At 35.0% G+C, this 12,672-nt stretch overlaps 1 protein-coding gene across 1 annotated transcript in view; it reads left to right on the top strand.

Moving 5' to 3' along the window:
* The first annotated feature begins 12,269 nt into the window (after window positions 1–12,269).
* SerT (Serotonin transporter) overlaps window positions 12,270–12,672 on the top strand; it is a 159,830-nt gene continuing 159,427 nt past the window's right edge. Inside the window, exon 1 of the mRNA XM_081771026.1 lies at window positions 12,270–12,400. Coding sequence (XP_081627152.1) covers window positions 12,292–12,400 — 109 coding nt within the window. The 5' untranslated portion in view covers window positions 12,270–12,291. The remainder of the gene's footprint in view (window positions 12,401–12,672) is intronic.

Raw genomic sequence — 12,672 nt, 5'->3', positions numbered from 1 at the left:
ATATATATATATATATATATATATATATATATATATATATATATATATATATATATATATATATATATATATATATATATATATATATATATATATGTGTGTGTGTGTGTGTGTGTACGAGACGTTTTCTTAACAAGCTTTTCTCGAACATGGCTTCTATGTCGTTCGTCTCCTTTTTCGCTCAAGTTTTCCACCAAGTGACGTCATTAAAACGAGATTGGTAACTGATTCCGGGTTTCCCTTGTTATTACGTTTAATCATTCTTATTACCATACATGAACATACATCTGTCATAATAGCAGTAATTCCTTCTGCAGCATTCACTTTAACCTGTTCCTTATATGATGATATTCTAACTTCTAGCACTTATGATATACAATGCTGATATCAAAAGCTTCTTACTTATTTTGGTCCTTCATTTCATTTCTCTTTCGAAAATCAAGGACAATATGTATTGTACGAGTTTACCCGAACTCATCCGATTGAGATCAAGCTTTGTATGATGGCTGACCTTGACCTGCTATAGAAGCGTGGGAAATATGGTGTGCAGGTTTCTGTTTTCTAAGTTACGCACGATCAAAATTCTAAATCAAATTAATGGGCATAATAAAAAAGAATAACAAATGCTTTAAATAAAAATTAAAGCCCAATCTTGAGTAGAAACAAATAAAAATCAAATGAAGGATGACATTTTTTTTGCGAAAATGAAAATGAAGTGAAATCTTTGAGTTTTACGTCCCACGGTTATGCCGGTTAGGCTAAAGGAGACGGTGGTGATGAGAAATTAATGAAATGGTGGAATTTAGAAAGTGGGAGGAAACGGGAGGACCCCGAGAAAACCCAAGCACACGGTGTTTGTCCGTCACAAAGTTCACTTGGCGGGAGCAGGGTTTGAACCCGGGACCGTATGAACCAGAGGTGAACGCTCTAGGCGTATTGCACTTGTCTATACCAGTGTTTTCCAACCTTTTACTTGTCTATACCAGTGCTTTCTAACCTTTTTCTTGTCTATACCAGTGCTTTCCAACCTTCCCTTTGTCTATACCATTCGATTCCAATCTTTCCCTTATGGTGACATACCACTAGCACATAAAATTTTATACGAAACACATTCACTGGTTTATTCCTATATATCAAGTACTCCAGTGTATGACGTACGAATTTTGAGTGGCGTATCCAACGAAGGGGGATTTAATAACTCCCTTAAGCCAGATATTATGGAGAAAAGAAACATATATTAAGATATAAATTCAGAATTCGGCCTTGTTTGAAAGGATATGAAATTCAATGTTTGGATTCATTCTCTTGAAATTCTGCGTGAGTTACTGATATTTTATTGTTACATCACGTGAAACCTGTTTACAGGAATTTCTCGTATTACAACGTCGCTTTCGTGTTCTTACATCGTTTAAGACCAGAGTACAGTTGCCATATTTGAAAAATGAAAATGCCGGACGCTACTAAATTACGAGAATCTTTGAAATGATTAAAATGAAAAGAAGTGTTATATTAATTTACTTTCTTCCATTAAAGTTGTTCAAGTATTACGTAATCACCTTTTTAGTCAGAAGGTGGCTCGGATGGGGCAACGGAGACGTGCAACCATTTTTGAGAAAAGAAATCTGCCGCAAATAATTTTAAAAAAATACAGTTTTCCCCCCACCTCATAAGTTTCTATTTAAAAAATACTCCAACATTTTCCCATTGTTGCCTGTTGAGTTTTATTAATTAAAACAATATATTTTACTTCTTAAACGATGAGTGGAAAATTACCAAAAATATCGGTCAGGGATTATTGATTAAAATATTTCAGAAGCAAGATGCAGATTGAAACAGAGAACTAAAGATAACAATAAGATTGAGCAGTAAAACCTTTTGTCTCTGGCCCAATAAAGCGAATGCTTTATTGAATGTCAACGTAATTATATCATGAACTTAATTACATCCATGTTTTATGTATTCAAGTTTTTTTTATTCAACTTTTGAATTGCCCTACTCAGAAGTTGAAGACGTATTATATACTTAATCCTGTGAAAAAAAAGCGAACTATAATAATCCGTCCCTTTCTTCTTTGCTGAAATCTGGAACATTTAAGTATCCCAAGAAATATTTTCGGGACGCCGTAATGCAGATCTTGATTCTGTGACGGTCCCGAATTTTCCGGGACGAATGGCAAACTTAGACCAGAGATATCTAGTGTTATCATTGAATGTTACTCGCATAAAATCGTAGAAACCAACATCTGGATCACGCAGCTAATGTGTTGAACGAAAAGATAAATATTGAGTATTATTGTATCACAAGTTCTTTTTCATTTGTTTAGGTTTTTTTTATTTGTTTCGCATGTCGCGAGCCCTTGATGCTACCACGCGACACCTCAGAGTGTCGCGACGCTCAAGTTGGAAAACTCTGGTTCTTTGCCAAAGATCCATTCTTTGGAGCTAAAGGTAAGCTTTTAGTCACAGATTTAATTAAACCCTTTGATTAAGTTCACTCCAAACCCTCGAAGATTTCATTCAGCGATAAGAGATAACTGCAAACTGACTTGTCTTTCGCAGTCTAATGGAGAAACAATAGAGAAATTTAATTGAGACACGGAAACGTTTTCAAATTATTTTCATACTCTAATATGATTAGTTTCGTGTTAAGGATACTATAGAAAGTCTTCCATTTGAGATATCAAAAGATTTGTAACCAGTTATCATTCTATTTAACTGGTTTCCTTGATTTTCCTTGAGAACAGACAGCACTGTCGTATACAGTTCTAAGAGCAAATGACGGGATTGAAGCTAAAAGAGCTCTGCGTTTTAGTGACTGAGATTAGTGATCAAGATCAGGATGACCAAGACCAGTGGACTATCCTCGTTTTCTTCCAGAGTTTATTGCGTACGACATTTGAACATGTGCCCAATCCATTTATTTGTAAGGAATGTATTATTATTATTATTATTATTACTATTATTATTATTATAAATAATATACAAGGGCGCCCATCAAAGGGGCAAGGTAGGGCGCTGGCCCCCCTAGAGGAAATTGTACTTCAGAATATCGAAAATCCAATAGAATTTTTACATTAGTTACATCAAAATTTGGAACTATTTTTGAAACTCGCTTATACTTGCCCCCCATTGGAAACCACAACATGGGCGCCTTTGGTAATATATGTGCACTGTTACGAGAAATCCAAGTTACAATGGGTACAATGTGCTCCTTCACAGCTTATCTTCTCCATATACAGTACGTAAATACATAAATAAATAAATAGTATATAACAGCAGAATAAATCTTATTAGCTACGTTAGATTGACAACAAATAATGAATCTATCTATTTTTGAAACAACATACAGATTCGTTTTTCTCAATTTTGTCAAAAACTGCGTATGGGAATTTAATCTCAAGTGGAGGCTAACCCACGGGGAGGTCCACTGGGTCCGAACCCATAAAAGTCCCTAACTCAACATACATTTGTATACTTTCTCAATAAAACTCTACTTGTTTAACAGGGAAATGATGGCTGTAGCATGGAAATTGGATCTTACACTTCATCTGTACTCTTTCTCTTATACAAGCAATTTAGTTTTATCATTTTTCTTCTGAAAATATAGATGGAAGTATTTTTACAATCATTTATATTTTTTTCGATTGCAGAATAATACTCGTTCAATACTAAATAGACGTAGTGGCCTGTAATGTTGGACCCGACTCCAAAGCTTTGAAGTTCCCGACAAAAATTTCTGGGTGCACGCTTGTTAAGACATAATTTTGAAATAAAGATATTTCATACAAAATTTGCTGTTTTGGTTTGGTGTTTGGTTACAGAAGAAAGACGCAGCGTCCCAGCAATATAACTGTAACTTATATTGTTACGGGACGCCGTAATGCAGATCTTGATTCCGGGAATGTCTCAAATTTTCCGGGACGAATGACAACCTTAGACCAGAGATATCTAGAGTTATCATTAGCCTTCCTCAGACACATTATGAGAGAAATATCCAATTTTGACAGCTTATGTACAATCTGGATGCAAGACACGCCCACTTTCTCTTTACAAAACATAAACTTTTAATTGGCTCTAAAAAGTAAATTTTTAATTACTGTAGTCACTTTCTCTTTTTATGAAACTCTCAATTAAGTATTTGTCACTTACACTTTCTATTCGCTATTGCCCACCTGCTGTTCTCCGTAGTACACCTGCTCTAACAGCTCCTGCAGTGGTAGAGCGTTCACCTCTGGTGCTTGGGGTCCCGGGTTCGATCCCACCCCCGCCAAGTGAACTTTGTGGTGGACAAACACCGTGTGCGTGGGTTTTCTCGGGATTCTCCCGTTTCCTTCCACTTTCTTTATTCCACCATTTCATTCATTACTCATCATCACCGTCTCCTTTAGCCTAACCGGCATAAGCGTGGGACGTAAAACTCAAAGCTTTTTCTAACAGCTCCTGTTGATCCTTTTAATTCTTTCTTCCTATTTTGTCTATCATCTTTTCCCATAACTGTAACACAAATATATAATTTTAAAATATATATACTGTTTTGGTCAGTTAGAGTTTTGTTAGTAATCTTGAATTTTCCAAAGCTACAATCAATAATTTACAAGCTGTAACTTAAGAATCACCAACCTTAAACGAGCCTTGAAAAATTATTATCAACGAAGATTCACAAGATATGCGAACTATTTTGTACTATTCCAGAAAAATAATGTGACTATTTCAGAGAATAATGTTTATTTTACTTTCGTTATTATAATAAATAGATTTCTTTTAAGAGGGGGCATGAAAGGGAGGCGCAAAGGGCATTTTCTCGCTTGCTGGTGAGCCAATCATTCCCTGATATAGTGTCATAGCAATCACCATGAAAAAGAAATAGAAAAGCAAGTATGAATTTACAGTACTTTGAGTAGCACAACATGTGCGCACGTTCTATTTAAGACTTGAACAAAAATAAAACCTATATACCTACATAGAACACATTTAAATTAAGAGTGGGCAAGGCAAATATTGATAATAGACTTGTAATAGGAGGGGATATTAAGCAAAATATTATTGAGTCTGGAGTTGTCACTTCATTAAGAGAACGAAGTTAACTTTTAACTCAAAGTGGCAGGCGTGAAATTGTGCAGCCTGGAAATGTGTCATCATTGATTCTATTCACTCAACTGAAAGGATTCAGTTGTTACACTTTGTGTGTGGAGAAAAACGTCCCACGCACATTTTACGAGTCTCTCTTTAATGTAGGTCAGTAAAGTTCTTGATGCACGTGGAGAGTAAATGGAAAATAAATACAGTCACAAACAAATGTTTTATTTTTTTCAATGCGAATTTTTATTATTAACAGGTTGTCTTGAATTATAAAAGTTCTGTCATGGGCAAATGACTTTCAGCAAAGTAAGTTTGGGTTCTGCTACTTAAGTTTCATAGCACCCAATCCTGAACACAGACCTCAATTTAGTTCCTAGTCCCTATATGATTATCCTTCAATGATTATATGAAAGGATTCAGCAGCACCGTAGTCTTAGAGTGGGCCGAAAAAAAGATATTTTCTTTTAAGTTGTATTGTACACTGAAAATAAAAGGTTTGGTGAGATTAAACAAACATTGATGATGTGACCAAATCGTTTGGTCAATATAACGCCAATTAAACGTTTGGTCGCCAATACGAAATAATTTGATTACGATTTGTTTAGTCGCAGCAGCCTAGTGTTTGCTTACCAGTACCAAATATGTATTTGGTACTCGTGACCAAATATGTAGGATTTGGTTGGGAATGCCAAAATATTTGGTTAAAATGATCCAAATTTGGTTCTTGGAAGTAAATAATCTTGTTGTAAATACTAAACCTGCATTTGGTGAATTCAACCAAATGTCCTATACCGAACTTGATTTACAAAAACATTTAATAGCAATTACCAAATACTTTGGTTACAGGAACTAAACTGAAAACAATACACATAGTACTGCATAAGAAAGACATAATGAAATAAATTGCTATGACAAGACAGCGTACAAAGTGATCATACAAGTATCATAGAACTGTTCATGATGTTATGTTATGTTATAAACAGTATTTTTCTATCTTCGTTTATACGTATTGCCACAGTCGCTGACGCGCCTGCTCTCTACAGACCCCTCGCTGCCCCCTTCGCTGTTGAGCTCCTGCTCTGACTCAATTAGATAGTATACGTTCTTTTTAGTGACAACTTAGCACAAGTTGGTTCGTGTTTTATGTACTGCAGTTTTTATGTCATACATCCACACTGCATTATATTCAGCCTGGGTTAGATGCCGCGAATGGCAGCCCCGAAAGTAAACTTAAAATTGATTATTTTTAAATTTTCGTAGTTTTTATTACACTTTCGGTCAAAAACCAAGCTGAGGACCAACTTCGGAATAAATGTGGTTGTTTCTTATACACTTTACGTGCTTGAGTAATGCAACTTTTATTAACATATTTCTCAAGAAATATCTACCTCACAGGTAAGGATTCACATATTCGGATTCCTTATGAAATGTGTTTTCAAAATTATATTTCATATTTCTTCGTAACTTTTAATTTTTTTGCATCTGTAAAATATGAATCTACCAATTATTTTGCAAACTTCTGGTGTTTTTGTCACTATTTATCCCCTTTCCGGAAGCTTCTAGTGGCGGGATAGGAATCGCTCCAACATCTCCCCCTACAATTTTCCACCCTGCTCTATTGTCGTCACTGTACCTGGCCTCCTTCATCTGTATAGAAGTCTATTTTTTACGCCAAATTTACGGATACTAAAATAACTAATACACATTACCTAACAGTAAAGCAATATATACGAAAAAAGTAAGATTACCTCGAAACAGGTCAATTAGTTGCGGTAACTCCGGTTTTTTGTTCCTTTACGCATTAACCGTTCCACTAGTCAAGCTGCCATTTGGTTTTCATGATTACCCAGAAGCCAATAGATACACGTGACCTTGTAACTAAATATTTTGGTCAAAAAACCAAATAACTTAATATTTGCTTGGCATAATAAACCAAATGTTCTGATCAAAAGAAATATAGTGTTAATGACCACACGCATTTGGTATAACTGACCAAATTTTGGTGAAACTGAACAAATAAAGTGACTAAATGCCATGACCAGACAAATTCGGTATTCCTGACCAGTCATTTTTTTCAGTGTAATACCGCAGAAGAGTTGCGAACTGAGGGCACTAAAAAGGAGTAAAAAAAAATAAAGAAAATCGATTTATATCTTCTAGACGCACATGTGATCTGAAGTTTGCCGAAATTTGGAGAAATTTACATTGATAGCTTTGTTTTCCTGCGAAAACGTAGTGCTATATCAGCATATGAATTCTGCGTTTTCCCATTTAAATTGCTAAACACAGACTTCTGCAGTTTAGAACGTTATTAGTAACAGTATGATACTGAAGAAATAATCGAAATCCTCCGAGTTTATTTTCTGAAAATTGTCCATTTAAAAAAAAAAAAAAAGTTTAACTTCGCATGATTATGCACCGAGGATAAGGGAGACGGTGGTAATTAAATACATGATCATGGTGGAATGAAGAAAGTGGAAAGAAAAGTGAAAATACCGAGAAAACCCGAGTACTGCAAAATTTACTTAGCCCGGGCTGTAATTGAACCAGGGACTTCAGGCACCAGAGATGGAAACTCTACATTTGAACCACTGCGGTCCTTTGTGGAGTGTCATATCGTGACAAGTCAGACACCCTTTGTATTGTTTAAAGTTCAGAGTTAAAATATAAAATTATAATATTGATTTTAAATAAAAATAGTAAAGTGTGTCTATATTTTTCTTTCAAGAGCCTTACAAGTTAACGTGCTAGCATATGTTCATCACCAATAGATGAGATATTTTGTATTGTGTATATCAACTTTGAATTGAAAAAAAAGTCTCAAGATAATCTTGAGAAATTGATTTCTCAAAAATTTACATTTCTCCCTCGCGTTTTCCTCTCAGTTTTCAAACTTTGCATCAGCAATTTCCTGATGACCTTCTATTCAACATCATCACGGGTTCTGACCCCAGTAACATTTTTTTCATATGAGTGTACACCTATATATCAGCTAGGTTCTATGTTATGTAATATTCAGGATACAAATAACGCATTGTAGAAGCTGGACAGGCGGAAATTTCTCTTAACGGGATGGAGATAAAATTGGAATGTATTTTCCTTTTTTATATATATAAAAAGAGAAAAGAAAACAAAAAAGGAAGGAAGAAGTGATCCTTATTGTTGAAAAGAAGCATTTTCTAAATTGTATCCTAAGGTATAAGTTTCAGTAGAATCAAGATAGAAATCTTTAACCTATAAGAAGATGAGTTGTCAGTTATTCTAAGATATCCTCTTTCTGGCAGGTGCAATCTATTGCTATTTATAAGTTTTAATATTGCTGTTGCACTTGCGATTCCACCCTGCTTCACAGCAAATTCTTGCTTCCTTTTTTGCAAGAAAAGACGAAACTAAATTTCAAAAAGTTAAAAATATATTGAATAAAAGGTAATAAAAAAAGTGCAGTAAAAGAAGATAAAATCATGTTAGCAATGAAAATAAACTAAAAAATGTATTTATAATTGTTAACAATACGCACATACACAAACACACCTTTAGCAAAAATAGAGTATACAGTGAATAGTTTCGATTCTGTCAGCAGTACTTTCTTCAAATACAGACGCACCTCTGAATTCCCTTTGAGTATATACGAGGAATGTTCAGAAAGAAACGAAACTTCAGCTATAACATCTTTATTGCTCATTGTACAACATTTTAAGTACTGTTCCCCTCAAAGTAATCCCCTCTATTGGCAATACACCGTTCCCAACTTTTTTTTCCATTTTTGGTATGCCTCCTGGACTGTACTTTCTGGGACTAAGTATGTAGCTTGAAGAAAGAGTGAGTTGGCAACAATTGTTTTGATGACGTCATCCCACACACATCCTCTATCCATGCAGTCAGTTTCGACTTAACCGATCACGCCAGTTGGGAGTAGTACGCCATTGAGTGAACATGTGCAACTGCATTCTGCCGGAAAAAATGTCTAATATAAAAACCGAACAGCGAATCAACATCAAGTTTGTCGTGAAACTTAAGAAATCAGCCACGGAAACATTTCAATGTTAACCGAGGCTTATGGAGATGAAACTCTCTCGTGCACGTGTGTTTGAATGGCATAAACGGTTTTCAAGAGGAAGAGACAGTGTGAAAGACGATGACCGTGCTGGGCGCCCAAGGTCAGCGATTACAGTAGTCAGAATGATTGATTGGGTTCCCAGTGGTTAGACCATAAATCAAAACTAACACATTGAAGTACTAAAAAGACTTCGTGAAAAAATTGGGAAAAATAGCCACAGTTGTGGAATGATGGATGGCTGTGGCACCAGGACAATGCAAACGCTCACACGGTCCTACCTGTCAAGCAGTTTCTGACCAACAAAAATATTACTCTGATGGGGCATCCTCCTTATTCACCTGATTTGGCTTCATGAGACTTCTTTTTATTTCCTAAAGATAAATCTTGCTTAAAGGGAACACACTTTACCTCAGCTGAAGAGGTTCAGGGGAAAACGGAGAATCTGAAGAACCTTCCAAAAACTTCGTTCCAGAACTGTTACCAGCAGTAGAAGCACAGGATGCAGAAAGTATGAATGCTGAAGGGGTCTCTTTTGAAGTGAAGTGAGGTGATACTGAGTTTAACGTCCCGTTCAGCAGCGAGGCTATATGAGACGTGGACCTACTGATTAATCCATGGAATCCGAACCCCATGAGCTCCCGCCGGGAATCGAACCCAGGTTTCCCACGCCAAAGGCGCGTACGCTAACCGCTTAGCCACGAAGGAGCTCGGGGACTCTTTTGAAGGTAATAATGTCACGAAGAACTGATTCTGTTAGTACAATGATTTATTGGACGAGTCTCGTTTTTTGTGTCACACCTCGTATAAAGATGCCAGGAAAAGAAGATACTGTGAATTAATAAAAGCAGAACGTACTAATGTCAGAGATAGAAGCTACTATGAAGTAATAAAAGCAGAATGTACTGCTGCCAGGAAAACAACATACTGGGAATTAATTCAAGCAGAATGTTCTGATGTCGGGAAAAGAAGATACTGTGACCTAATAAGAGCAAAATATACTGATATCAGCAAAAGAAGATACTGTGAACTAATTAAAGCAGAAGATAGTGATGTTAGAACAATAAGGTACTCTGAACTTATAAAAGCAGAACCTACTGATGCCAGGAAAAGAAATTACTGTGAACTAATAAAAGCAGAATATACTGATGCCAGGAAAAGAAGATAATTTGAACTAGTGAAAGCAGAATGTACTGATGCCAGGGACAGAAGATATTGTGAACTAATAAAAACAGAATATACTGATATCATGAACAGAAGATACTGTGAACTAATAAAAACAAAACATACTGATGTCAGGAGCAGAAGATACTGTGAACTAATAAAAGCATTATATACTGATGTCAGAAACAGAACATACTCTGAACTAATTAAAGCAGTATATACTGATGCCAGCGATAGAAGATATTGTGAACTAATAAAAGCAGAATGTACTGCTGTTAGGAAAAGAATATACTGGAAACTAATAAAAGCAGAATGTACTGATGTCAGGAAAAGAAGATACTGTGAACTAATAAAAACAGAATATACTGATGTCAGAAACAGAACATATTCTGAACTAATTAAAGCAGTATATACTGATGCCAGGGATAGAAGATACTGTGAACTAATAAAAGCAGAATGTACTGCTGTTAGGAAAAGAAGATACTGAAAACCAATAAAAGCAGAATACACTGATGTCAGGAAAGGAAGATTTTGTGAACTAAAAAAAAGCAAAGTATACTGATATCAGGAAAAGAAGATACTGTGAACTAGTGAAAGTAGGAATCCAAGTGATTGTCAATTTCGATATGTTTACCAAGGATATTTTGAAGAAAGGATGCGGAACTGTTAAGAGATGCAAACAAGGATGTTACTCGTGGTTCTAGGGTGTATAATTGTTCTCCCTTTAAATGTGTGGTTTATATATATTTTAGCCATAGAATAATAATATTGCGATGAAAAACGGGAAATTACGTATATATTGGATGTCTTCCCCTCCACCCAACTAAAATCTGAAATGACGATGCTTCATTAAAACATGAGTAAACAGAACAACGATTTATTTAATGTACTTGGTTGATTGGATTGGAGTCTAGTGTCCTTTTCAGAATTAAGCCTAAATGAGACGGAAACCTACATGATAACCTGGCATCTGAACCACATGTGTTTTATGTACTGATATTTAAAAATAAAAAATAAAACTGTTCCATTTTCCAGTTAAAATTATTCTGCATTGCTGTATGAAACCATAATGTATTTATTATATCGTATGTAAATTTTCAATATTACATATTTTCGTTTTATCTCCCCTAAAAATTGTAAAAATCTTCCTTTTTTGTTTCAAATAGTCATATAATCCTCCCTTTTCTCTCCCTAAAAGTCGGGTAATCTTTCTTTTTCTCCCTAAAAATCGTATTATCTTCCTTTTCCTTCCTAAAAATCGTATAATCTTTCTTTTTCCTCCTAAAAATTGTATAATATTTCGTTTTTCTTCCTAAAAATCATGTAATCTTCCTATTGTGTCACCAAAAAATGCATAATATTTTTCTCCCTAAAAATAGCATTATCTTCCATTTTCTTTCTAAAAATCGTGTAATCTTCCTTTTTCTTTAAAAGAAATCTATCATCTTCCTTTTTCTCTCTAAAAACCGTATAATTTTCCTTTTTTCTCACTTAAAAATTGTATAATATTTATTTTATCTTCCTAAAAAAATGTATGATTTTACTTTCTTCTCTCTAAAAATTATTATCTTCCTTTATTATTCCTAAAAGCCATATAATCTTCCTCTTTCCTCCCTAAAAATTGTATAATCTTCCGTTTTCCGCCCTAAAAGTCGTATAATCTTCATTTTTCTTTCTGAAATGTCTGCAAACCCTACTTTGTGAGATTGCGACCGAATGACTGTGAGTTACAGGCTCGTGATTACCGACCTCATGAGTTCAGATACCTTCACTGATGAACACTTAAATTGAGGTTAGCAGCGGAGGATAAAAAATACTGTCAATTCATGGCCAGTTACCAGAGACCAATGATGGCCGGATATAATTTCATCATCCACATTTGATTGTATGCAACTACCATGTTTATTTAAGCTTTTTATTTTTTTCTAAATTTAAAACTAATATTTTTTCTCTTATTTATTCCTTGCAGGAGCGTTTCTCATCCCTTACTGTTTGATGCTGGTGTTTGGTGGGTTACCTCTTTTCTATATGGAGCTGGCTTTGGGACAATTTCATCGCTCAGGATGCCTCACCATCTGGAAGAGATTATGTCCTGCTCTCAAAGGTAAAGTAACATTGTATTTTGTTTTCACTTTTTAAATGCAACATTTTTTTAAATGAAAAAGTTCGAATACATGATACAAATTGTAGTTGCCTGTTTACAATTCACTCTTGTTCTGTATATTAGTGCGTAAAAGGTTTTAATGAAAAATAAAGTGTGCTCGTTTTATTTTTATTTTTTTCCAAACAACATACTTATACAATACAGGTTAGAGCACTATCAAAGAAGATGAAATATAGATATTACAAAGCTACCGGTACGCACTCAGAAATGTT

This window comes from Thermobia domestica, chromosome 9 (genome assembly GCF_964235325.1).
Source record: "Thermobia domestica chromosome 9, izTheDome1.hap1.1, whole genome shotgun sequence".
Taxonomy (NCBI): Eukaryota; Metazoa; Arthropoda; class Insecta; order Zygentoma; family Lepismatidae; genus Thermobia; species Thermobia domestica.
This window is presented reverse-complemented; position numbering and strand designations above follow the sequence as displayed.